Raw genomic sequence first — 25,847 nt, 5'->3', positions numbered from 1 at the left:
GAAAAATCCTGGGGAAGTTGATCGACGCTAAAAAAGCATACGATAACCCTAGGAATGTAGTGAGGAGAGGATCGGTGCATGCTGTAAAAGAGCAAGAAGATGACAAAGTATAAGCAAGAATTGATAGGCTCGAGAGAGCTCTTTTGAACGCGATTGAAAAGAGGATTCCACTGGCTTCACAAGGGAAGGAGAAATCTCCTGGTCCAGGAGATAATCAAATTCAGCAATATTACGGGACCCAGGAAGGAGATTATCAGGCCCAGGTCAATGCAATGGGAAGTTGGAATCCCGATGGGAGCTGGAATCCAGGGAGACAGAGAGATGCGCCCTAGAGAAACATCCAAATTTCAAATGGACTGACAATGAGCAGAATCAGCCGGCACCACAACAAAGTCAGCAATTTGCACCTCAGCTCGAAAAGACAAGGTAACTGGTCAGGAAGGAATCAAGAGGGGCAGGGCAGCTGGATCAATCGGAACCAAGGAGACCACTCGAGCTGGGGAAACAGAAATCAGAACAGTCAAGGGAACTCTTATGTACCACCGCACCAAAGGAACTTTCAGAACAATTACCAGGGTCAAGGAAATCAATACAACAACTCTTCAGGAGGTCAAGGAAACGCTCGTCAGGGTCAAGTGAGTGGACCGACTCTGAGCATAGGGCTAGGGCCCAGTCAGCCATCGAAATCACCAAAGAGTATCGATGATATGGTGCACGATCTTGTCAGTTCTCAGCAGCGTACGCAAAACAACCCGCAATCGAACAATGACGTAGTGCACAAGCTTCAAGATGCTCAACACGAGCAAAAGGCAGCAATGGATATGCTGGCCAAGCAGTTATCCCAGATAGCCACTTCTTTGAGTGATATGAGGGGAAATGAAGTGAAGATTCCCGCCTCCGTAAGGCCACCAGATAGAGCGAATATAAGTCAGATTACCTTGAGATCCGGGAAAGGATATGATGGGCCAGTGGTAAGAACGAAAGAAGCGACAAGCCTCAAGGATGACCTTAAGACAGGGGATTTGGAGAAACCCTTGCCTAGGTCAGCTGAGCCTTTTTTCCTCGATCCAGAGCCGGAGTTGGAGAACGAGGCAGTAAGGGAGGAAACTGGAGAATTCTTAGCTGAAAGCTCTACAGGAGCAGGGAAGCGACTGAAGCCTCACCCAAGCCGGGGGGATGCCAAGAAGAAGAAGGAATAACCGGTGGACTTCATGGATATTTTTGGGAAATTGGAGATTAATCTACCATTCTTACAGGCCTTGAAATTGTCGGTGTTTAGCTAGTTCATCAAGGAATTTATAGCTGGGAAGGCTAGACCCAGTGGGAAAATTTTGATAGGCGAGAACGTCTCTGCAGTGATTCAAAAGCGGAGGATGCCTTCGAAATGCAATGATCCAGGTATGTTTACCTTACCCATCTCTATTGGTGATGTAAAAATCGAGCATGCTATGTGCGATTTAGGTGCATCCATAAATGTGTTACCACTGTCTATATACAAGAAGTTAGTAGGGGTAGGCATGGTGGACACGAAAGTTCTGATCCAATTGGCAGACAGGTCATGCATTTGTCCTGAAGGAGTGCTTGAGAATGTAATAGTAAAGGTACATGACTTCTTGTACCCAGCTGATTTCCATGTGATTAGAATGAGTGATAATGAATCTGCAGAGTCTGGCGGAGTACTTTTAGGGAGACCCTTCCTGCGTACCGCCAAGACTATCATTGATGTTTTTTATGGTACCATCTGCCTTGATTATAATGGGGAGAAATATACATTCAGCATAGATGAGGCAATGAAAAAACCTCTTGACGTCGAAAATTTGCATGCTATAGATGTTATTAACCCCTTGGTCCAAGAATACCTTGAGACAGAATTAATGCGGGAACAGATCGAGAATTCCGAGATGAGTCATGCCATTGATAGAGAAGTAGCTAGTTGGTGTCAAGCAATGAACACGAGTGAGTTATCAGATGATGAGCTAGCTGAAGCGATTCTGGAATTCTGTGCGAACCCGAAGCTAGCTAACTTCAGAGCGTTTTGGTCCTAACATCCCTGGTGAGGAATGAGCGATCGAGCGAACCTAACCGCTAGGAAATCCATAGGCTTCTTGACAAACTGACGGACCGTTTAGGTCGACGAAGGAAGAGGGAGGATTTGAAGACTATAGACAGTCAGAGAAAACTTAAGCTTGTGGGGACCATTGCCTAAAAGTTGAAACTAGTGCATGCTTATTTGTTGTGTTTTGTGTTCTTTGTGTGTTATTTTTTCTTTTCTGAATCTGTAGTTGTCTAGGTCTAGGAGTCTGTTTTTGTGTTAGTGTCTTGTTTATAGAGTCGTTCTTGGGAACCATGCATTGAAATTTGCCTTATTTCTTTTTTTTCTCTTGTCTTTCATACTTGAGGACAAACATGGTTTAAGTGTGAGCAATTTGATAAGGCTAATTTCATGCATAGGTCTAGGGGAAAAATTCGTGAATTTACAGGGTCTAACACTTGTTTTAAGCCAGGTGTGTAGAAGGAATCCGCCAGGTCCAGGAAGGGAAGGCGGTAATCACACGCCCGAGGAAACTGGCGGATAAGTGAACAATGTGCGAAAAATTGCTTGACGGAGGAAACCTCGGAGTTGAAGGGAAGAATAGAGATTTCTACGAAGACTCTAGAAGGTTATGTCCGCATCTATAAAAGGGAGAAGCATGCACGCTGGAGGGATCTTCTCGGTTGGAGACCTCGCTAACAGCTTGTAGCTTAGTTCACTTTTCACACACTTGGGTTCTTTTCGTGGGGAGATTCAGGGTGACGCACTTTGGGTTCACATCTAGCTTTTGCACATTTTCGATTGGGTTGTAACACCGTCCTTCTGTGGGGCGAAGAAACAATTTAATTTCCGCTTTCGATCTTTGCTGATTTCGCCGAGCTTCGCTGTTCGAAGCTCGGACCTCTGGTTGTTTTTTACCATTTATTCCGTATTTTATGCGAGTTTTATTTTCAGTTATGTCGATGATGTTGATTTCTGGTTTTGCTACTATGATCTTCTGGAATTTGAGTTGGTTTACTTGTTTTGGATGCGTTTCGTAATTGTTTTTTGAATTTATGCAGGTTGTGGTTGGATCTGGGAGTTCAGAGTCTGTTTGTTGATGAATCGGAGAGTTGAGTTCGCTGGTGTTGTGGTGATGTTTGTGATTGTTTGAATTCGGAGTTGATCGGAATAGATCTGTGAAAACCGGAGTGATAGAGTAGATTTTGTCTGTTGTTGGGTTCGGATCGCTTGGATCCAGAGTGGATTAAGCATCCGACGTGAATCTGAGCAAGATTGATTAAATTTCATGCCTAGTTTACGTGTTTTCATTTCATTTCGTCTAGTTTACGCAGATCTGATGTATTTCCGGTTCATGGTAAGTTTTCAGCATCCAAATCTTTATATTCTGTTCGAATCCAGATATATGCTCTTCTTTCTCCATTTGCGTGCTTGAATCGGTTAGGAAATTTCATGTCGTTGTTAGTGGGAGCATAAGTTTGTTATTTGCAGCTTTGGCCGTACTTACTATATTTGGAGTCATGGTCCCCGCCGTTTTATTCTCTCTGTCTAGTCTTAATTAGTTAGGCGTTTACTCAATCTAGGAAGTAAAATGTGTCTCTCAGTGTTGAAGTCTGATTCTATTTTCCTTTCCGTGTCCTAGGTCTAGCATTTACATTTCGTGCCTAGGTCTAGAGGTAGTTAAAATTCTCAACCCTTTTGCGTGGCAGCAGCCGCTTGTTTCCAGAGTCTCTAAGCACTACTTCACGAATCCATCTTCGTGGGATCGACCCCGCTTCTCTATACTAATTTATAGTATTCGGGTTGAGGGATTTATTTTTGAAGGGGAGTCGAGTGTGTCCAACGACAAAAACACTGTTGTTCTCTTGAGTTCCTGGACCTGGTGATCCGGTGGATTTAAGGAGCGTGGTGTCTTGACCGAGCACTTGCTTTAGTTTTCTCTGTGCACACTTGACTTACTTACTATCACTGCTTACAGAGTCAGAGAAATCCAACCTTCAGTAACGCAGAGGATTCCCGAAAGGTATGAAATTTTTTACTGGGACCAAATGTCAATCGATTTGAATGTTTAAATTTAACATAAGCATTGCACAATTGCATTTAGCGATTTAAGTTGTTGTGTATTGGGTTCGTTTGGAATATGTTGTGTTTATTCTCCAATTTATGTTGGGCTGAACTTTGAGCGCTACACAATTTATTCTCCCCTTTACATTGTACTAGTTTTCGCTGCATCAATCTTGGGGCTTTCTTTGAAGTCATTGTATTGTTTTTTTTATATTCATTTTAAATTTACTTGGCCTGTAATACTAGTGGTGAACAGCACCTTCGTTGTTGGTTTCTAGTTGAAGTCTCTTTTTGTGTTTTATCATTTGGACAAGATTTTGTTTCCCTCCCAATCATTCAATTGTGCAATTGTTTGCATGTCCACAGACTGACCTGACCACCATGCTGATTCTGATAGAAGAGATTATACGGAACCACCAAATTAACATGCTTCTCATCTCTTTGATGATCACATTAATTTTCCCGCAAAATTGCAAGCGTAAACGGTGGGATCGGCTAGGTCAGTCCGTGGTTCTAGATTCTATCCCGGATCATGTGCGTCATCTAGATAGACTTGTGCGTGTGACAGATAGAGCTTGTGTGGATAATTTAAGAATGGATAGGAATACCTTTGGGCGTCTTTTTCGTATTCTCCATGATCGGGTAGGCCTAATAGACCAGAAACAAGTGACTGTTGAAGAACAAGTGGCTATGTTCCTGTGTGTGCTAGCTCATCACAAAAAATCCCGCATAGTTGGTCACAATTTCATGCGATCATCTCAAATCGTCTCCAAATATATACACACTGTACTCTATGGAGTTCTCACGCTGCACAACCTTTTTTTGGTGAAGCCCATCCCAATAGATGAGGCTTGCACTGATCGTAGATGGAAATGGTTCAAGGTACATTAACATTGAAATGCTTACATAAATCTTGGATATCCGGCTAATGAATGTGGTTTGTATTGTGCTTGCAGGGTTGCTTACTTGCTTTAGATGGTACTTACATCAATGTTCGTGTCCCAATTGGTGACGTTCCCCGGTACGGTAATCGAAAAGGTCACATCACCACCAATACACTAGCTGTTTGTGACCCCCAGCTCAGATTCACTTACCTTCTTCCTGGCTGGGAAGGCTCGGCAGCCGATTCAAGGATTTTAAGGGATGCTATCAGCAGACCCTTAGGTCTGAAAGTACCCAAAGGTGTTGTTTACGCACTTTTATAATAAATTCATCATAGTTCCAACTTGTTACACCCCTTTACTTACTGCATCTACATTTGTTGCATTTTTCAGGATGCTACTATCTCTGTGATAGTGCATACCCAAATGCTGAAGGTTTCTTGACACCGTACAAAGGTGTCCGCTACCATCTTAAGGAATGGGGGGTCGGAAGGAAAGCACCCCAAACACCGGAAGAGCTCTTCAACCTTAGACACTCCAAGGCGAGGAATGTCATCGAAAGATCATTCGCAGTGCTGAAGATGCGATGGGGAATCCTCAGGTCAGCAAGTTTTTATCCGATAGATGTTCAAACTGGGCTCATAATCGCATGCTTTCTTCTACACAATTATATACGAAGTCAAATGGTAGTTGATCCCGTCGAGGCTGAGCTGGTTAATGAGGCTGATATTGATGATGAAACTGCCAACGATCCTTTGTTATGTGGTGATAATATCAGTAGCGTGGAACCATCGGCATTATGGACACAAAAAAGGGATGATCTTGCAAGGGAAATGTGGGGCGCCAGAAATAATGTCCAAGTTCGAGTGCCTATGTTAAGCTTTGTGATATTTATTAATATCGACACATTATTCTTTTCAGTGTTGGTTCTGTTGTGTTAATTCAAGCTACTTTTTTGTATTTTTTATTATTCAGGACTTATTTTCACCTTATTCAAGCTATATGACATTATACTCCAGAATGCAGAGACTTCATTTTTTTATATTTCACTTTCTGATGGAGTTTGTTGTATAGTTAAATTGGTTGGAGGCTGTGATTTCTTATTGGGATGTATAAAGGAAAACCGTTTAATTTGAGTAATTTGTCATGTTTTGTGAGCTTCAAACCAGCTCATAAATAACCACCAGGCTATTGATTTCAGTGAATTCATGTTTAGGATTGTTTGCATAATGTGGATCAAATGGAGCTAACTTCATTTGTGTAATATGAAAATTGGGATTCAAAACAACAAGCCGATTACGAAAATTGAGTGAACTATAATCACCCACACTACACGCTGCATCATACATAACACAACACATAATCAAATTAGATAGGTGCTTCAATTCCTAGGCAATCAAAGGAACCTCTCAAGGCAGATCAAACCACACATAAAATTGAACCTCATTTCGATCAATGAGTTTGAAGTGGCAGCACACACCAACCACCAGATTGTTACGTTCCTTGAAACGTCTCCAGCCGTGTTTCACCCAGATCTTGGTTTCGTTGTGGTCGAGAATGATGTACCAACTGTCTCCGTTTACATTGAAGTAGACCGGGTCTTGAAGGGAAATCATTCGAATGTGGCGGTGCCAAAAAGCCATTGGAATCTCCAGCGTGCGGTTGATGTTCGATGCATCAAGAGTAACGGTGAAGGTCGGGCAGCCATCGTCATCTAACACCCCTGCGTCCGAAGCATAGTCGTCACCGTCCGATGAGAAGGAACCCTCTGATTGCGTTGGCACATAGTCGTCTGATGTATCCACATCCGGGGCATCACTGTGGTCGGAGTCTCCATATCCAGTGGCTTCGCATAATTTAAATGAGAAAAAAATGGAAAGTCAGAGGCAACGACGACCTAGTAACTAACTTTAAACGGTTCTATAACGCACCTTGTAGATCACCGAGAGGAGGGCATCCAGTTCTTGGGTTAAAGCGCTTCACAAGAAATACCCCCGCGTCGACCATAGTGAAAGTAAGCACATCATCATGAACAATTTCGTTGGTGACCCGAAAGTCGGACCATCCAGCTTGTAAATGGCAACCACTCGCAATATTCAACACACGAACTGAGAAACTCCTCCTTCCTAGCAGCGTGATTAGGCGGCAGTCGAAAGGGAGATTAGCACCATGAAGAGCCACAAATTCTGGTGGAATGCGCTACAAATATAATGAACAAGCACTTATGTTAGGCTCAAACCAGTCGAGGCATAAAGCACAAAATAGAACACCACCAAAAACATTACCAACTCATTCAAACTAGTAGTTTCGGAAAACTTCTTCATGATTGAAGGCAGTCGTAAGTACTCCATGGCTCCGTTGTTGGCCATCAATGAAAGCACTATGAATAGAAGATGTGGTGATGTTTCTATTTGCTAAGGCCTATTTAACACCTCTCTACCACACTCGTTACTGTGTATCTGATAAGATTTGATTAGCCATAACACTGCAACAAGGCTACCATCATCTTTAACAAGACAAAGGGGTTAGATATCGGTCTTATTAATGCAGAGGATGAGTTGGTGAACACCATACGCCATAGTCTGCTGAAATTTAGCCATTTCAGAGAATCATTCAATGAGATTGAAGCGGTTGGTTTTGGCAGTATATGCGTTGTATTTAAGTTGATTTTAATTCCAAAAAAACAGCATTTATTCTTAAATCTTTGACCGATTCATAATGCACCACTAACGTCGATTAAATCTTCCTAATCAGTTCCCTAAATAATCGATATTACCATCAAACTTATTTAAATTAGAGAACACTATAAAAAATGGTAAAAAGCATTTTAAGTATTACCATAGAAACCATGTAAATATAGAGGTATGTTGTTAAGAATAGATTTAGTAGAACTGTAAATTCATCGCCAACTGGTTTCAAAATAACATCACTACATAGTTCTCTCATTTCAAACAGAATGAGGTAGTAATTAGCAAAATGAAACTTTTCATAAAAGACCACAAACCACATCGGCATACCGTTAATGCTTACAGCTTTTCGTCGGCTTCCAAGAGATCAAACACAAAGGCTGCACGAGCAGTTTCTGGCAAGCCCCGAAACAGATCAAGGAGTTCGGGTTCTTTAACAAGTTTCTTTGAACTATAGAACTGTAGCTTGAGAGATAAGCATGGAATACCTTTCAGTTGATCAAAGACCTCAAACCTCTTGTTGCTCAGATCGAACTCATAACCAATCCTATTCGAAATCTCTTTCAAACGTTCATTTGTGTCTGTGTGAATCTGACCCATGAGAGCTATAACTCCATCCATCTTGTCTTCTACTTTTTGCTTCTTGAGCACCTTCTTGGAAACATTTTTTCCTCCCATAGAACCTGATCCAGAAGCAACCCCTATCGTGGTTCCTGCCCCCCCTACTGCCTCTCCTCCTGCACCCACACCAACATCAACAGTAGATCCAGGCCCTCCTCCTTCGGTGGCGGATTGGCTCTCATCAATCATCTCAGGCAGGACCCCTTCCGGGAAGACCATGTCAGGAAATAGATCTTGTAAACTCATGTGGGTGGATGTCTCATCCGCGGCTGGAGCTTCATCTTTGTTCCCGTAAATGGTCCCCGCAGCAGCACCAACGTCTATACGCTTCTCACCATCAGCATGGTCGTTTCCAAAAACCTCCTTCCAGTCTTCGTATTGAGGCCACGATTTGTTCAGCATATACTTGGCATGTCTGTCTTTCTGGACGCAAACAATCACACAACAAATATTAACTATTAGACACGCTTATATAAATGGAACTAACTCAGTGATGGTTATAAATAAAGTCATGTTGTAACTTATATCATCAACTAGTAAAGTGCATCTCGCAAAATTTCAGTTTGCAACATGGTTTCGAATAACATAATACATACCTTACAAAATAGCGCCCATTGCTCGTCATCACATTCAATTCGGTAGGTACAATCCGAATTGAAGCCAATGCCGCTGTAGTTAAGCATCATCTTAAGTGATCCGTAGTTCCTCTTCCAAGTAGTTATTTTTGAGTAGATATGCGGGTGTGTCAGTATATCGGTCTTTGGAAATTCACTCTTTATCGCCTCCCGCGCCCAAACAAGGTAACCATTGCGAAACCCATTGTCGGACTTGCATCCGTTAGCTGCCAACTCCTTTAAAGTTTCCATTAGGATATCTTCCTCACGAGCCGACCAAATGCGTCTCGACCTGTCAGATTTCGAGTTCCTGTTTGGGGCCAAATCCTTGCTACCTAACATCGGAAAACACACAATATAACTGAATGCCGGATATAATTCTGATTTCCAATAGAATAGCAACTATGAAAACCTAACATACTATTACCCTCTGGGCTTCCATCGTCGTCGCTACCTTCGATGTGTTGTGAGGCCATATCAATCAAGCTATACATGAACTCGGCATTGATAATTCATTAGAAACCCTATCAACCCAGGCAATTACAGTACAATAGGCTAATCATGTAAAAGGTTGATTCCCAAACGGACTAGTTATGTCGCGCAGAACATAGAGCAATAAACCTCAAAAACGAAATTTTAATTGTGAGAGCAATAAACCTAAAAAATGATGATTCCGTTTTAGTTGAGTTTTGGGTCTGAGGTATAGGAGATTTATGTTGAATCTATCAGCAAATCAATCCACAAACACAAAGCAATCACCGACAACAAACATCGAATAACATGGCTTGTCACAGTGGTGTTGTAAATAGCTACATACCCGGCGGCGGAGCAGGCACGTTTGGGAATGGAGTTCGTCGAGCTGGCCTTGTTTTATAGCAACTAGCTTTTCCGCTTCGGGAGTGAAATGGAATTGAATGGCGCGCGAATATAATTTAGGCGGCCTCTTCTGATTTTGGTAGGGATGATGAATTAGGGCTTGGAGGACCAAGTTGGAAATATGAAATTGTATTGAGGGCAAAGATGACAATCAGACTCCTTATCAATAGTTTCCATATAGCAAAACAAAAACAGTATAAGCTATCTTATACATTATCTCAGGGCAACCAAACGCCAGAATGAGAAAAGCTATCTTATGAACTATCAGCCATATCTTACAAAATCCGATATACTGCCCTTTCCGGGCAATTAAACGCGCCCTTAGTTGCTAGAGTTTAAATAGTAGATATGAGCTCATTTGTATAGAGTTGAATTAGAGTGATATAACCGTGTAGTGTCATTCATTGAGTAATAAGAGTTCATTCATTTTCATCCTCAAACCTCTCCTCTCTCAAACCCTCACACACACTGCAAGATTAGATCGAGTTCTTGATCTAGTTTCAACATACATGATATTTATTCTTTTTTTGAAGTGTTAATGTTATAATTGGCCGAAATGGGAATATAATGTTAATGAGTAGAATATGTTTAACATATAAGTGGCTACATATATGAATTTAATCATATAAAAGCACATGGCTTTTCCAGCTGCAGAATGACTAGAAATGCTTGTGTGTGTGAGTTGTTCACTGTAGAGAGGTTAATGGTGAGGTTATTTATTTTTTCTTTTTTCCTTTTATTTTACTAATAATTTTACATTAAAAATTGTACCGTTTTGAATGTTCCTATTTTCAGAAAATGGAATTATTATCCATTTTTTCTTTGATTTACTTAATATAGAAATAAATATACCTCTTCAAAATTGATTCTATAATTTGTACTGGACAGGATCATATTTCCAACAAAACTTTCTGATACCACAAGTGACCATTATTCTTTAATTGGAAAATAATTTTGTTTCTCTAATATTCGTAGAAAAAACACGAGAGGTGACAAAACGGGAGTATTCAGTAGGATTTGCCAAAAAGCGGTCAAGGTATGGATCGGAAACCACTATAATCGATAAATGAACAAAAAGAAAAACGTAAATGCGAAGATACCATCATTAACAAATTACAAGGAAATATCAACGAGATTGGTAGACTTACGTATAATATGCCCCTCACTTTGATGAGTGACAATCTATTCCTTAAACAGCGCCACAAGTCAAAACAAATACTAGCACACATAGTCAAACAAATAGTATAAACAATCAAATTTTCTTCACAAAACCCTCTTTGTAGATGATCACAATTCACAGATTCACAAGCACAAGGATAATTCAATCATGGATTTGAATGTAGTTTTGTTGATTACGCTACTATCTTGCGCCGCCACCGCCGATTATGTAAGGCCTCCGCCGCGCGCAACTCTCTCATTTCCATGGACCAAAAAGCGCTCTTCCGAGCCTCAGCAGGTTCATTTCTCTACTCCTTCACCTCAATTCTCTTCTTGGTATTTTGATGCTGTATTTGATTTTATATTCCAAGATGTTTGGGCAAAAAACGAGTTTCTGGATAATTAATGTTACAAATAAGGAAACTTTCTTTTGCTTTTTTTTTTGGATTAAGAGATTGGGTTCTTTACTGCTATTGGTCTATTTACACACACTGCCTTTTCCCTGGTTGAGTATCAGAATTCACTGTCAAGATTGCATTTTTCTTGCTCTGCTCTTAACGGATTGAGTAGATTTTGTATTAAAATGCAGAGTGTTTAATTAGGGCTAAATGGATTAGGCCATGTTTCCTGCAATGTAGTATTAGTGAGAAATCCCTGTTTTTGGCAATGCATTAGGAGCCGATTTCCGTGCGTTTTCTTGCTTTCGTATCGGAACACTTGTATTGATGTTTCCTGAGTGGCTCTTGTAGGTTCATATCTCCTTAGCCGGGGAGAAGCATATGCGTGTTTCGTGGACCACTAACTCTAAGCATTCTCCTCCGGTGGTTGAGTATGGAACATCTTCGAAAAACTATAGCTTCACCTCTGAAGGTGAGAGCACTAGCTATAGTTATTTTCTCTATAGCTCGGGAAAGATACACCACACGGTCATTGGTCCGCTGGAACCCAACAGTCTTTATTACTACCGATGTGGAGGGGAAGGTTCTGAGTTTCAGCTCAAAACTCCGCCATCCTGGTTCCCGGTCACTTTTGCTGTGGCGGGTGATTTAGGTCAGACCGAGTGGACTAAGTCGACGCTGGATCACATAAAGCAGTGCAACTACGACGTGCATATGATTCCTGGAGACCTTTCGTACGCGGATTATATGCAGCACAGGTGGGACACATTTGGGGAACTGGTGCAGCCGCTTGCTAGTGCAAGACCGTGGATGGTGACTCAGGGAAACCACGAGAAGGAGTACATACCGATGTTGGAGGATAGTTTCAAATCGTACAACTCGAGATGGAAAATGCCCTATCAAGAGAGTGGATCTGCTTCAAACCTATTTTATTCATTTGAAGTGGCTGGAGTTCATGTCATCATGCTTGGCTCGTATACAGACTATGACAAGTACTCTGATCAATATTCTTGGCTGAAGGTTAGTTCGAGAGGCTTGTTTTAATGTATGTAGTACATGCAATCAGTTTTCGACTGTTGAGTCTTGATCGGGTCTGGTAGTATGAAAAGAAGCTGTCTGTCTCGTTAATGAAACTGTGTTTACCTCATAAATGGTTATGCAATTGAAGGGTGAAGTAAATGCAAATAAGGTGCTAATGAGACGTGGATTATTGTTTCTGCAGGGTGACCTTTCGAAGGTAGACCGGAAAAGAACACCGTGGCTTCTTGTGCTTTTTCATGTCCCGTGGTACAACAGTAATGAGGCTCATCAGGGTGAGGGCGATGACATGAAGGCAGCCATGGAACCGTTGCTTCGTGCTGCTGGTGTCGATCTGGTGTTGGCTGGCCACGTACATGCCTATGAGCGCACGGTGAGATTTCATTGTAAACCTTGTTTCCTTGCCGTTACTTACTGAGCTCTCCAATATTGCTTTGGCTATTGCAACAGAACCGTGTGTACAACGGAAGATCAGATCCCTGCGGTGCTGTCCACATAACAATTGGTGATGGTGGAAACAGGGAAGGTTTAGCAAACAAGTAAGTTTCCCCCTAACTAAATCTGAGACACTTATAAAACGGCACGAGTTTTAATGCAAAATTGGAAAAGTAAGAGAGATAAAAAAAGAAAAGTACGATAGTGGAAAATGGGTCCCACCTCGTTAGAGAGAAAGAAATTCCCTTAAATAGAATGTTTCTATTTTTAGGGACAGAGAGAGGATTGTTCTTAAACTTAAATACAGGCTACATATTGTGGTTTAGTCCGAAGCTAGTTCTATATGTACGGTTGCTTTTTTTGGTTTCGACCACATCTTCTTCCCCAGCATTGTGCAGCCTTCTCAAATGTGAAATGATGCACAAAAGGGATCATCACAATAGTGATTTTCCTGCTAATTCTTGTGTAACGTCTTGCGTTGCGATGCGTAGTAGCTGAACATGGATGGATACAAAACATAAGAAGTCGCCTGATGGTAATGCGCAGGTACATGGATCCCCAACCGGAGTGGTCAATTTTCCGTGAAGCAAGCTTTGGTCATGGTGAGCTGAGGATAGTGAACTCGAGTCATGCGTATTGGAGCTGGCACAGGAATGATGATGATGAAGCAGTGAGATCGGATCAGGTGTGGCTAACTTCGCAATTTGGGTCGGGGTGTCTCAGCGAGAATGCTGATCACGAGCTGAGGAAAATGCTGTTGGAGCCATAGGAGTGAGCCTGTCATTGTAAATACTTGAGGCATTGTATAAGATGTGGAGCCTAATTATCATATATATATATACCACTATTAGTGTATCTGTATGATCTCCTTTATGCGAAATTTAGGAATTTGTGCTTCTGGAACATATTTGATTATAAGTACTACCCTGTCCGCGAAATGTTGTCCTTATTTGACTCGGTATGGATTTTAAGAAATGTAAACAAAAGTGAGTAGTAAAAGTTAGTGGAATGTGAGTTCCACTTATAATAGAATGTGAGAGTAATGAGATAGTGGAAAGTGGGTTTTATTTATCAAAAATGGAAAAAAAAAAAACGTAAACAACATTTCATGGATGGATCGAAATGGAAAAAGTGGATAACATTTCACGGACAGATGGAGTATTTCTTATTTTCTATAGTCCAGTTGGATGGTTCGATTGGTTATACCAATTGAACCATGAATCAATAGTTTTGGCTAGAGGTGACCACGGTTCCGGAATCGGCGGTTACGGTTCGGAACCGCAGGTTCCGGTTTCGGAAATTGTCGAACGGAACCGAACCGTGAGGGTGTTTAACGGTTCCGGTTCCGGTTCCAAAACCGACGGTTACGGTTTCGGTTCGGAACCGTCGGTTTTTTACGGTTTTTCACGGTTCCGCACTGCCGGTTTCCGACATTTTTTTCACAGTTCCGGTTTGAAACCGTCCGGAACCGGCGGTTCCGACACGGTTTTGATTCGTAAAATTTGGAACCGAAACCAGCCCGCAGTTCAAAATATGGCGGTTCTTGTTCAAGAAAAAATGCCGGTTCCGGTTTGGAACCGGAACCCGAACTGGAACCGGCGGTTACGGTTCCGCGGTTAACCGCCGGAACTGAAAACCTTGAGCATCTCTAGCTTTGGCGATTCATTCACCGATCTGTTTTAAAACATTAACGAGCATTGTGGTTTAATGATATTCCTCTCAATTTTAAGAAGGAATTATCATATTATAGTGCTCGCTCTGTCCACCATTTAAAAAGTCATTTTGCTATTTTGAGTTGTTCGGGATTTAATGAATCATTTACTTTTTTTCTATATCTAGTATGCGGACATCATATTCCATTAACTTTTTACACTAACATTTCATTATAATAAGTACTAAGACTGATTCTCATATTCCATCGGCTTTGTCATTACTTTTCTTCAAATTTCTTAAAATTCGTAAATGAGTTTTAAGTACAAATTCCAAGAGTCTAATTCAAAACCTATGCTAACAAATCCCTCTAGAAAACGCATCATAAATTCGTGGCAAAGCAACAATCATTTGTGGCATGACTGTTACTGATATTTGATATTTTAGTCTCCTAGATGTAGGGGTGTGTATTCGGGTTTCGATTTGATTTTTAGCTAAAATCGAATCAAAACTGAAAAACCGAATTTAGTTCAAAAGTCAAACCGAACCGAAATTTTTATATTTTCAAAACCGAACCGAATTTCAAAATATCGGTTTAGTTCAGTTCGGATATTCGGTTTCTATTTTTTTCTCACCCCTATCCTACCTAGATGATGAGTGTAATTTTTAAGATCATTATTAAAATTCATGAGAAATACTCCCTCCGTCCCGAGCTACTCGCTCATTTCCTTTTCGGCACGGAGATTAAGGAATGAGTGTATAGAAAAGTCAAAAATGACGGCTGTAGGTGAAAATTTTTACTAAAAATGGAAAAAGTGCAAGTAACTTGGGACGCCCAAAAAGGAAATACGTGCGAGTAGTGCGGGACGGAGGGAGTATAAAAATTCACCCAATATTAATGATTGCTATGACTAGCATCTCCATAATTATTTAATTCATCCATCTTCAAGCACGACATTGCAGTAGACGTCACCACGGTTCAGGAACCGGCGGTTCACGGTTCGGAACCGCCGGTTCCGGTTCAAAAAATAAGTGAACCTGAACCGCATGGCCAAGGTTCGGCGGTTCCGGTTCCTGAACCGTGAACCGTCGGAACCGCCGTTGCATGTCCGGTTCCGGGCCGGTTCGTCCGGTTCGGCGGTTCAATTTATTTTTTTTAATACATTGTGAATTTGTAATTCAAGTAAAAAATGTAAATATATTTGTATAAATAAAATTAGAATAAAGCAATGTACAAATACAATTTTATTGATACAAATTACAACTTTAAAATTGCAAATTACAACTTAAAAATTACAAATTACAACTAAAAATTTACAAATTACAACTTTAAAACTACAAATTACAACTTAAAATTTACAAATTACAACTTAAAAATTATAAATTACAAAAGACTTAAAGTCTTGATTACAATTTACAAATTACATATTCGAAACAAAGGGGGAAAAAATAAAGGAAAAGGACTTGAGTTCAACTTAAATTTAAAATTTAAGTTGAGATGCCTACGTATCCTCAATGCTCAATTGCATTTTGGAATCAAAGTCCACGTAGTTCTCTTACCTTGCTTACATATTTGGCTTGATCGTAGGAATTGGCGGCGCGCCTACTCTTCTTCGTCGGGGAAGTAGTCTCGGTCGGGTTGTACTACTTGATTGTTCCAATCCGGTTCTTGGTCTCTAATTTCGGCGGAGCACCAATAATCAAGTAACATGGTGGCTTCCATGTTTTGCCCGGTGAGTCTACTTCTTCTGTCGTCCAAGACGTTGCCTCCAACACTAAAGGCGGACTCGACGGCGACAGTGGAAGCCGGAACCGAAAAGATCTCCTTGGCCATTGATGCAAGGATGGGAAAATCTTTCTCGTGTGATCCCCACCAATCTAGGACGTCGATTTGTTGGGGAACGGGACCTCCTTCTTCCTCATTGAATGAAAAGTGTGAGTCAAAATATAAGTCTAACTCACTTGTCGAATTTGCCGTCCTTCCTCCGCTGCTAAAGCCGTATAGGTCCGCCAATTGGGATTGGGCGTCGGGGTCATCAACTTGGAAGAAGCCAAAGTTATGTGTTTGACGGGTGGGTCTAGGTCTCACTTGGTGGGTACGGTTGTACTTGGCTTCGTAATCGTGAAAGAGAGCACGCAAGTCGAACTCAAAACTTCTTTAGAGGCTTGGGAGGTGGGGGAGGTTTATTTGGAATGTTTGGGCTAGGTTTATGTAGTTGTCGTCCTCGTCAGTTTGCAAAGCTCGGAGTGATTCAAGATCAATAGAAGCCAAATTGTTGTAATAAAATTCAAAAATTTTGAAAGTACCAACTAGTTTCCACTTTGGATCCAAAACTTTGGCAAGCAAAAAAACCGTGGGGATCTCGTTGAAATACTTGAGCCATTTTTCAACCATGTAATATAAAACACACATTAACTCAAGATTGTTTGTGGAATTTTTCATTGCAGTTTTAAAACCAAGTGATATGATCATGCAATGTTCTAAAACACGAACGGATGTGCAATAATACACACCCGATAACTCAATAGTGGCATTTCGAAAACCTTTGAATAACTTAAACAAGCTCATGCATTGATCCCAATAAGAAGATGTTAGATATAAATCATCAACAGTGTAAGTTCTATAAAAATCAACTAAATATTCTATATGCTCCAATGTAGAATGCAACATATCATATGTAGAGTTCCATCTAGTAGACACGTCTAAAGTAAAAGTTGTGTACCTTATTTTCTTCGTGTGGCAATACTTCTTCCACGCCTTGCCAATTTGAGGCTTCCAGTGGATCAAGGATACAGCTGTAGTAACAGGTTGAATATGTCTTTTCCATAAAGACAAAGCATCTTGTACACATAAGTTTAAAATATGGCAAATACATCGTTGGTGAAAATACTTACCACTTATCGCCGGGGAGCAAGCCGCAATTAAATCGGATATACTTGCGGTGTTAGCGGTTGCGTTATCAAAACCAACCGAAAATATCTTGTTGCATAACTCATACTCATTCAAAACTTGAATAATTAAAGATGCAATTGCTTGTGCGGTGTGTGGGGAAGGAAATTGTCTAAAACCAATTAAACGTTTATTTAAAGACCAACTATTGTCTATAAAATGACATGAAATTCCCATGTAAGAATTTCGTTGGAAAGAATCCGTCAACACATCGGAGCAAATATTAACTTTGTGCCCTAAGGTGGATAGAAATTTTTCAACCTCTCTTTTTTTGCAAAAAACTGAAGGTTGTTAGATCTTTGAGCAGTAGAGGGGGGAATTCTCTTTGTAGCAACATTAAAAGCGGTTTGCATAGTAACTTCATATTTTTTGTCATTAAAAAAATTGAACGGCAAATGTTTCATTGCCGCCCATCTTACCATAGCATCGGTAACATTTTTCGGATCATATTTAAATAGCGGCATACCTGTTTGAGACGATGAGCCGGCGGGGAAGTTTATTTGGCTTTGGGACTTAGAATGCCCATATTCCACGGGGTGTTTTGCCTTCAAATGGCGATGGAGAGTACCATATCCCCCACCGATAACAAATGGATAGACTTTATCGCAATAGTTGCAATATGTTTTGAACTCACTTGTCTCAATGGTAGTGGTCGGATCATTAGGATTTGAAATTACCACCGGGACCTTCTTGAAATGTTTGGTGAAAATCTCAGATTTCAACTTGGGAGGCATATTTTTCTTTTGTCGTCCTGCGGGAGGAGGAGCATCGGTCTCCTCCTCATCATTGTCGCCAACTTGGCCGGTGCTAGAAGGGGGGAATTGATGCGATCCATCATCGCCTTCGTCCGACGATAGATTCACATCTTACTCGAAACGCGAAGCCGAATGTGAATGCCCCCCTTGTTGGTCGTCGTCGGCGAGGGCAAGTAACAAGGCCGCATTTCGATCTTCTTCCTCCTACGAAAATTATACAACTAAGTAAAAATACTAACACAAAAATAAAAACACATAGACACATAGATGTTGAAAAATGAAATTATGAATTTAATAAAAATGAATTAACAAAAAATTAAAACATATTATAACTTACTTGAGCTCGAAGAGCGGCTAGCCTTCCCACCTCCTCCGCAACTTGTGCTCTAGAAGGGGCACGTCGACGACGAGTATCACTTTGATCTTGGGCAATTCCCTTGCCCCGATCACCACCACGACGAGATGAAGACATGATATAAATATTTATGGAAATTGAAAGTGGAGAATAGAGAGTAGTGTGATTGTGTGAAGATGATAACGTGAACAACGTGAGTAAATTATGAGCGCAAATAACGTAAACAACTTGAGAGAATGAGGATGGAGAATAGAGAAATTGAGATTGAGAGAGAAATTCTTATTAACACAAGAATGAGGTGAGTAGAAATGAAGAGGAGGGGGTATTTATAGGGGAAAATTGTGAGAAAAAAAAAAATATTTTTTGAAAATAAGAACCGCCGGTTTTCGGTGGAAACCGGCGGTTTTTCGTCAATTTCAAATTTCAAATTTTTAAAAACCACGGCGGAACCGGCGGTTTCCGTCAACGGTTTCTGCCCAAACAGGCGGCCGTGGGAGCGGTTTCTGAAAAGGCTAGGAAGTAGGCCTGAAAAGGTGTCGGGAGTTGTCGGGAACCGCCGAACCGGCGGTTCGGAACCGGCGGTTCCAGCGAGACCTGTGGTTCGGAACCGCCGGTTACGGTTCTTCAAACTTCGCAAACCTGAACCGGCCCGTGGAACCGGCGGTTCCGGTCCCGGTTTGAACTGCCGCCGACGGTTCCGGTTCCGGTTCCGGTTCGGAACCACCGGTGATGGTTCTGGGCCGGTTCGTCCGGTTCAGTTCGGTTTGGAGACCTCTACATTGCAGGTTATTCCATTGCTTCGAATTCACCTCAACAATCCCTGATCGGAAAAAGGCAACTAATTCAACGACAACACAACATACCCACTCTGTTCAAAATAGAAATAAAAAATGATTATACACAGTCAACGGAGTTGGTAGTTCTCACCTGATCCATTCCTCTTTATCATTTCCCCGTCTAAATTCTCCACAGAAAACCCCTCAATTCTTCAGCGCTGAATTGTTTCCTTGATTTCCCAGAATAAAAGCCGAGGATCCACCTCTAAAAATGCACGATTTCTGCTTCACGATCCCATATGGGCTCCTCTTGGTGTGCGGCGGCGCGATCGGCTTCATCAAGAAAGGCAGCGTCGCCTCCCTTGGCGGCGGCGTCGGCACTGGATTGCTGCTCGTCCTCGCCGGTTATCTCAGCCTCCAAGCTTTTCACAAGCGCAAAAATTCTTACCTTGCTTTGATTCTTGAAACGGGTGCTTTTTGCTGCCATTAATTTGATGGATTGTTGGTTAAGAATTTAATTCATTTGTTGATCTCTTAATTTGGATCTGTGTTTAAGAGTTCAATGTGGTGATTTTTTAGAGATAGGATGGGCAAGCTAGAGACTTTATGAATTGATTGTGTATGATTTTTCTGGATTAGATCAAATTCATGACTGGATTAAAGAAATTCTAAGTGGATTAATTGTAATTGGAATGAATTTACAAGAAAGAATGTAGACTCAAACATAAATAAAGCTTTAGGTGAATCACTTTGCGTGAATTGATCAAGAGATGATTTTGCTCCACAAGACTTGGACTTTTTTTTATGTTTGTGCATTGCTATGGTCTATGGATGTAATATGCAACTGTTTATGGAGTATCTCGTATGAACGAATCTAGGAAGTCGGAACGCGTGTTCATGATGGTATCCAATGTAGTTCTTGTATACAAATCTATTCAGAAGATGCTAATTCTTCACAATGATATCCTCATTGGTTATGTTAGTATGCTGTAATTTGGACTCATCGAATTCTGTCATCCTTTTCTGATCACCATTATCTCCTATGAATGACGGATTAATTGGCTTGCTGTTGTCCCTAACAGCAATTGCTGCTACACTATCGTACGTCATGGGCCAACGTTACATGCAAACGCAAAAAATCATGCCAGCTGGTATCGTAGCTGGGATCAGGTAAGAATCAGTTGAGACATTCCAAGCCGTGGTAATTTGTGATAGTTGCATCGGTTGTGAGTTTGCTGAAACTACATGTATTTATGGGAGGCCAACTCCTTATGATTGTTGTATCTTGCTTAAATCTTTAATTAAGATATTCGTTGGCTGTATATTTGATGTTGTAGGTCACTTGCTTATATCTGTGGCATTCTGTCTTCCTTACTGTAGGCATTAAAAAAACGTCGAAACAGAAAGCTATTCTACATTGAAATTCTTGTTAAACTGAACTCGATAACCATCATAAGTTTTCTTTACCCCCTCGAGTTAAAAAGTTAAAAAGTGAGCTTATTGATTTACTAATAGCTTTCTTCCCCTACTAATCTCGATGGAGAAGGTTTGTTTTTGTCGTTCATATAGAGTGAGGAGTGTTATGTGAGCGTTGGATTTTGTGGTTTCTGTCATTTATATGTCATGGACGCTTTGTGCGATATGTGCAGTGTCGTGATGGCTGTATTCTACCTGTACAAGATTGCGACTGGAGGAAATCATATTCCACCAAAGACCGAGTAATGGAGACGAGAAAACACCTTGCTGCCTGGCCGATCAGAGTTACAATGCAGAAAGGTTAACAAATTTATGTTACTACATCTCAAAGATTAGCCGACATGTCATGTTACTTCATTTTCTTGTTTAGTATGTCAAATGTATTGTATGTGTGATTGATTAATAATTTTATCAGAATAAGTATGTTTTTGTTAACTTTTATATAAATATAAAGAGTTCTAAATGCTAAGTAACTCTTGTCACCATTCAGTATACATTTCCAAGAATTGCAATATAAACTCAAGTATTTCTCAATAACACTTGTATATTTCATGTATGTACATGCATACATACATACATACAGAATGTGGTTATGCATTAGGACACAGGAAGTAGTGATTAGTGAGAGTAACCCGAAAACGGGACGACTCCTCAGCAACCCAACGTTCTGTAATAGTTAGGGGGCAACGATGGACACCTTTCGTTCATGTGTGGATACGGATCCATGGTGTTGTAGCCAGGTAGTTCCATCCGATATTTCCCTCTAATCTGGCAGAAGGGAAGTTTCACAGAGTCCCCATTGTTGCACCACGTTGGTAAACGGCTTGAATCGCTTTCGAAGATCTTGAGGGAGTAGGCATCCTTTATCTGAAATATTTCACACCAGTTGATTCTCAGAGTTCCATTCATACAGATAATTGCTATTTAAATCACGAACTTTCGACATGACTTGGCGTACTCACCGTGAACTCAGTGGCCTGCGTAGAGCTTGCATGTTTGCCAAACACCCCTGCTTCCTTGTACATCTCAAACACAAAGGCAACACATGATGTCGACCTCCCATCCGCGTAGACCCAGTTATCTTGCTCAGGGATGGCCAGCAGTTCAGCGAACGACGACTTGCGCTTCTCCACTTCAACAAGAATTTCACTAAGAGTGAAGTTCTGCAGGATTGAAACTAATTACATCACTTTTCTAAACATCATATTGTTTGTGCTTCTTCAGTTCAAATATCAACAACCACATGTTTATAAGAAATCCGGTTAAGTAATAGGTCGATGAGACAGTAAACGAAACCTGAGTTCCTAGTCGTTTGTTCAATGCTTCGTTCCACATTTTAGCAGCATAAGCTGGCTGCATTTGGTTCCAAACAGTCATAACAGAAGCCACCTGTAAACACAGCCCACAAACTTATACAGAAGAACACGAAATCGAAAGACATTGTGGCCATGCGTGCTTCATGCTTGCAACGAACATGGCAGACCGATAACAGGAGAAAGAAAAAGAAGAAAAAGTGAAGTACCAGATGAGCATCGAGAGGTGTTGGATAGTTATCGCTAGTAGTGTCGATCCAGCTAAATATCAGGTTATGGTAACCATACGGTCTCCCCGACATGCTCTTAGCATACTTCCACGCAGCATCTCCGTCAAACTTGGCCCGGACTTCATGATGCAGAGGGAGCAATGCTATGTGCGGATTGGACTCATCCTTTGTTAACTCAAACTCCCACCATTCATCCCACGGCAAAATAGCTATGACATCTTCTCCCTACAAAAACTGCCCCAAATCAAAACGGTACTCATCCGATCCACAATAATTGCAACTCCCGTAACGAACATGTTAACGCGTTATAGTATTTCTGAATTGACTGTGACTAAATGTACAGAAAAGAGTGAAATCACCTTTTCATTTTCATGACCTGATTCTGAAACCCATAGCTTCCCTTCGGAGTCTCTTAAGCAGACAGCCGAGTGTCCAGCATAAGCTCCGGTCACCCACTTCTCTAAAGTCTCAAAACCACCCCATCGCCCTCGGATTTTGGATATTGCAAGGAAATCTCCGGATTGTATCTCATCAACAGTGATGTTGGTGACCCACGGCTGGGGACGTTCCACAAAGGAAGCACCCATGTGCTTCTTAAGAAACGCTATGTTAGAGTTTTCGCCCCATTCGGTGTTCGTGAACAAAGGGAACACCTCCCAGAGAGCCTGGAAAGTCCCTAGCATCCCTGCTTGCATCAGAAAAATCGAAACCCCCCTGGTTTTAACCTGATTGTCACACAAATTCAGTTACACAGTTGTGAAATGGAGAAATATCAGCTGCAAAATATTTAAAGAGATTCAAATTTCAACTCACATATTCATATTCAGCTTCGGATTCCCACTCTTTGAACTCAAGAGTATGCTCGCGGGCCAACATGTAGTAGTCCCACGTTACACGAAAGGGCGTTGCAAACACGTAGAGATCCATACATGTCAAGCTATGCGGATTGTTCAGCTGAAAATTGATCCAGATAAGCACGGTAAACTACAGATAGAGCATCACTCTCCTATTCAAATTATCCAACTGATACGAGCATATCTCAATATCTCTCGTATCTCTATTATTTAGTCAGATACATTGTATTCTTCTCAATGAATCCACAAATACAATTATCCTTATTTTATTTTCGTGCATTTATTTCAAGCTCGCGCGACGGCCTTTTATCTCTCCGCCGATCGCAATCGCGAGGCCAGATCTTGCTAAGGGAACACACTCATGTTTCAAACACAACAAGACATAAACACTCTTCAACCAATAGCCAATTTATTGAAACTCAATAGTACTCCCTCTGTCTACATTAGGAGTCATTTCTTGATGCCACGTGTTTTAAGAAATGTTAACAAAAGTGGATGAAAAAAAGTTAGTGGATGAAAAAAAGTTAGTGAGATATGAGTCTCACTTGTATATATTAGTTTTAAATGAAATGTGAGTAGAATGAGTTAGTGGAATGTGAGGCTTGGACTTCTATTCCCGGACAAACTAAAATGAAAAAATGAGACATTCATCGATTTTACTATCATTTTTAAAACAAAAAATGATCAAATTAGGGGAGAAGAGAAGAGAATGACCTTGAGGCGAAGAGTGCCGCCCCCAAATCGGGTGTTGTTACGGTTGTGGAACTCCAGCCGAGCGGCGGAGTCATAGAAGCAAGCTCCTTTCCACTGCAAATCGGAGGCGTTGCCGGAGACGGCGGCTCCGACGAAAGACGGCATCAGGTCGGCGGCGCTGTTGAGCGCGTTGAGAATAGGCTTCGCGACCTGGCGAGGAAGCAACGGCAACACGTCGGCGGGGCGAAACGGCGCTTGCAACGCTTCAACTGTGAAAATCGCGGAGAGAATCAGAATTGCGGCGATTTTGCTCATGGCTTGGGGGATGGTTGGTAGAATCGTGTTTGATAAATACGAATTTCTTGTTTGCGGGATTTCGATTAAATAGCGGTGGGGAGAAGGGAGGTTGATGATGTGTGAAGAAACCTCTGAAAATGCAAATTGTCTGTTATACACAACTGTCGAATTCGATTTCATAAATTACATTCTCATTTTTGCAATTAAAATTTAAGAAAAAGGCATATTTATTCCTCATGCAAATTTACAAGTTACGGATTGGAGAAGGTATTTTAGTCAATTTGCAATAATCATCCTTTAATTCTCTCTGATTCTTTTTCCTTTTCTCCCACTAAAATGGGCACTAATCCGCTGATGAAAATTGAATCTTTCATCTGATCCCTTCTTATTTCTCATTTGTCATCACATAACGTTAGATATGAGGCCTATTTATGCAATTGTTGGTTTAATTCGTATATTTATTTAGATAAATTTTGCGATTTTTTTATATCAACATAGTGTATTATAAATATCAACATAATCATCGTCGGACACACATGTCATTAAGGAGGGGCTTAAGCCCTTCTCTAATTAAATTTTTTTACTATTTTAGTTGTACTATATTATAATTTTGTTAGTATTTTGTGTAAAATGATGTGCAAAAGCCCATATTAAAACAACAAATTACAAGAAACTTGTCATCTCCATCAAAATTTTAGAATATATAGCCCCTACTGTAACAATTTTCTGCGTCCGCCTCTGAACACAATGACATGAGTATTTCAACACAAGTACACGAAAATATCAACACAGTTTTATTGAGATTTTATATGCATTATATTGAGATTTTACATGCATTATATTGAGATTTTACATGTATTTATTGATAAAAACAAATCTACTTATCAACATATACGAAAACTGAAATAAAAAATCATCAAATTTCATCATTCGAACGTCGTCAGAACATATGCAGTTGAAATCTCGTTAGAATCCTTATAAAATTACCTTTAATTTGATATTTTTTTTGCGAAAAAGTAATTTAAATCGAGAGAGTTACGTAAATTTAAAGTTTTAGGATAATTTTAATAACAGAGAATTGACATTAATACCCTTTTAATTTTATTTAATAATTATTTAAATTTAAAATATAATCCACTTAACTTTATATCAACCACTAGATCTTCTAATCTAATATTTAAAAATTGATCTTAATTTTAGATTGCTAATTAGTTAGAAATTGATCACATCCCCCTATATATAAATTTCAAAACAATAGATATTTTATTGCAAGTATAATTTAATTTTTAAAGTAAATTTTTTATAATCTCGCGTTTTATAAAATAAAGAGAGAAACAAATACTTTAAAGGGGTTATTCAGTTTGCAAGATTGTATCCCGGGATTAAATATGTAATGTGTTTGGTTCATGAGATAACTCAATCCTAAATGGATAGGGGTGTGCATTCGGGTTTCGGTTCGGTTTTTTGTCAAAACCGAACCAAAACCGAAAAACCGAAATTAGGTCAAAATCCAAACCGAACCGAACCCGAAAAACAGAAAAACTGAAACCGAAAAACCGAAAACCGAACTTAAAAAACCGAAAAAACCGAACAATACCGAAAAAACCGAAAAACCCGAAAAAATAAATATAATATTAATATATATGTGTGTGTAATTTATTTTATTTTATATATACTAATAGAATATTTATATA

At 40.4% G+C, this 25,847-nt stretch overlaps 5 protein-coding genes across 6 annotated transcripts; 3 read left to right on the top strand and 2 right to left on the bottom strand.

Moving 5' to 3' along the window:
- Positions 1-4,690: 4,690 nt before the first annotated feature.
- Positions 4,691-5,918, top strand: LOC121786770 (protein ALP1-like). The gene is made up of 3 exons (XM_042185396.1): positions 4,691-4,978; positions 5,053-5,278; positions 5,371-5,918. The coding sequence occupies exons 1-3, from the start codon at positions 4,691-4,693 to the stop codon at positions 5,916-5,918; spliced, it is 1,062 nt and encodes a 353-aa protein (XP_042041330.1).
- A 468-nt stretch (positions 5,919-6,386) lies between these two features.
- Positions 6,387-7,346, bottom strand: LOC121786769 (putative B3 domain-containing protein REM4). The gene is made up of 3 exons (XM_042185395.1): positions 7,263-7,346; positions 6,909-7,176; positions 6,387-6,823 (listed from the first exon to the last, which is right to left on the bottom strand). The coding sequence occupies exons 1-3, from the start codon at positions 7,344-7,346 to the stop codon at positions 6,387-6,389; spliced, it is 789 nt and encodes a 262-aa protein (XP_042041329.1).
- Positions 7,347-10,937: 3,591 nt separating this feature from the next.
- Positions 10,938-13,722, top strand: LOC121787558 (purple acid phosphatase 18-like). The gene is made up of 5 exons (XM_042186330.1): positions 10,938-11,231; positions 11,683-12,351; positions 12,554-12,742; positions 12,820-12,908; positions 13,351-13,722. Exons 1-5 carry the CDS (start codon positions 11,103-11,105, stop codon positions 13,571-13,573), a joined length of 1,299 nt encoding a protein of 432 aa, XP_042042264.1. The 5' UTR covers positions 10,938-11,102; the 3' UTR covers positions 13,574-13,722.
- Positions 13,723-19,290: 5,568 nt separating this feature from the next.
- Positions 19,291-21,235, top strand: LOC121788098 (protein FATTY ACID EXPORT 5-like). Of its 2 annotated transcripts, XM_042186972.1 has the most exons (4): positions 19,291-19,430; positions 19,534-19,760; positions 20,373-20,460; positions 20,940-21,235. In XM_042186972.1, exons 2-4 carry the CDS (start codon positions 19,562-19,564, stop codon positions 21,010-21,012), a joined length of 360 nt encoding a protein of 119 aa, XP_042042906.1. In that variant the 5' UTR covers positions 19,291-19,430; positions 19,534-19,561; the 3' UTR covers positions 21,013-21,235. The 2 variants fall into 2 exon arrangements, with proteins under 2 accessions (XP_042042906.1, XP_042042907.1); XM_042186973.1 differs by lacking the exon at positions 19,291-19,430 and having other exon boundaries at positions 19,437-19,694.
- Positions 21,236-21,251: 16 nt separating this feature from the next.
- On the bottom strand, positions 21,252-24,304 carry LOC121788097. The gene is made up of 7 exons (XM_042186971.1): positions 23,878-24,304; positions 23,123-23,263; positions 22,669-23,034; positions 22,289-22,534; positions 22,063-22,155; positions 21,729-21,929; positions 21,252-21,633 (listed from the first exon to the last, which is right to left on the bottom strand). Exons 1-7 carry the CDS (start codon positions 24,169-24,171, stop codon positions 21,418-21,420), a joined length of 1,557 nt encoding a protein of 518 aa, XP_042042905.1. The 5' UTR covers positions 24,172-24,304; the 3' UTR covers positions 21,252-21,417.
- Positions 24,305-25,847: the final 1,543 nt, after the last annotated feature.

The sequence above is a fragment of the Salvia splendens genome, chromosome 22, assembly GCF_004379255.2.
Source record: "Salvia splendens isolate huo1 chromosome 22, SspV2, whole genome shotgun sequence".
Taxonomy (NCBI): Eukaryota; Viridiplantae; Streptophyta; class Magnoliopsida; order Lamiales; family Lamiaceae; genus Salvia; species Salvia splendens.
Note: the sequence above shows the minus strand (reverse complement) of the source record. Positions and strands in the feature narration are given on the sequence as shown.

What these genes read in the sequence shown, in the direction of transcription:
- LOC121786770 (XM_042185396.1), top strand. Translation starts at nt 4,691, where the DNA reads ATGGATAGGAATACCTTTGGGCGTCTTTTTCGTATTCTCCATGATCGG. An exon ending in GTAGATGGAAATGGTTCAAG is followed by an intron (nt 4,979 to 5,052) that starts GTACATTAACAT and finishes TTGTGCTTGCAG; the next exon opens with GGTTGCTTACTTGCTTTAGA. An exon ending in AGGTCTGAAAGTACCCAAAG is followed by an intron (nt 5,279 to 5,370) that starts GTGTTGTTTACG and finishes TGCATTTTTCAG; the next exon opens with GATGCTACTATCTCTGTGAT.
- LOC121786769 (XM_042185395.1), bottom strand. Translation starts at nt 7,346, where the DNA reads ATGGCCAACAACGGAGCCATGGAGTACTTACGACTGCCTTCAATCATG. An exon ending in CTACTAGTTTGAATGAGTTG is followed by an intron (nt 7,177 to 7,262) that starts GTAATGTTTTTG and finishes TTATATTTGTAG; the next exon opens with CGCATTCCACCAGAATTTGT. An exon ending in TCCTCTCGGTGATCTACAAG is followed by an intron (nt 6,824 to 6,908) that starts GTGCGTTATAGA and finishes AATTATGCGAAG; the next exon opens with CCACTGGATATGGAGACTCC.
- LOC121787558 (XM_042186330.1), top strand. Translation starts at nt 11,103, where the DNA reads ATGGATTTGAATGTAGTTTTGTTGATTACGCTACTATCTTGCGCCGCC. An exon ending in TACATGCCTATGAGCGCACG is followed by an intron (nt 12,743 to 12,819) that starts GTGAGATTTCAT and finishes CTATTGCAACAG; the next exon opens with AACCGTGTGTACAACGGAAG. An exon ending in AGGGAAGGTTTAGCAAACAA is followed by an intron (nt 12,909 to 13,350) that starts GTAAGTTTCCCC and finishes GGTAATGCGCAG; the next exon opens with GTACATGGATCCCCAACCGG.
- LOC121788098 (XM_042186972.1), top strand. Translation starts at nt 19,562, where the DNA reads ATGCACGATTTCTGCTTCACGATCCCATATGGGCTCCTCTTGGTGTGC. An exon ending in TGCTTTGATTCTTGAAACGG is followed by an intron (nt 19,761 to 20,372) that starts GTGCTTTTTGCT and finishes TGTCCCTAACAG; the next exon opens with CAATTGCTGCTACACTATCG. An exon ending in GGTATCGTAGCTGGGATCAG is followed by an intron (nt 20,461 to 20,939) that starts GTAAGAATCAGT and finishes CGATATGTGCAG; the next exon opens with TGTCGTGATGGCTGTATTCT.
- LOC121788097 (XM_042186971.1), bottom strand. Translation starts at nt 24,171, where the DNA reads ATGAGCAAAATCGCCGCAATTCTGATTCTCTCCGCGATTTTCACAGTT. An exon ending in CACCTCTCGATGCTCATCTG is followed by an intron (nt 22,156 to 22,288) that starts GTACTTCACTTT and finishes CTGTGTTTACAG; the next exon opens with GTGGCTTCTGTTATGACTGT. An exon ending in CGCAGGCCACTGAGTTCACG is followed by an intron (nt 21,634 to 21,728) that starts GTGAGTACGCCA and finishes GAAATATTTCAG; the next exon opens with ATAAAGGATGCCTACTCCCT.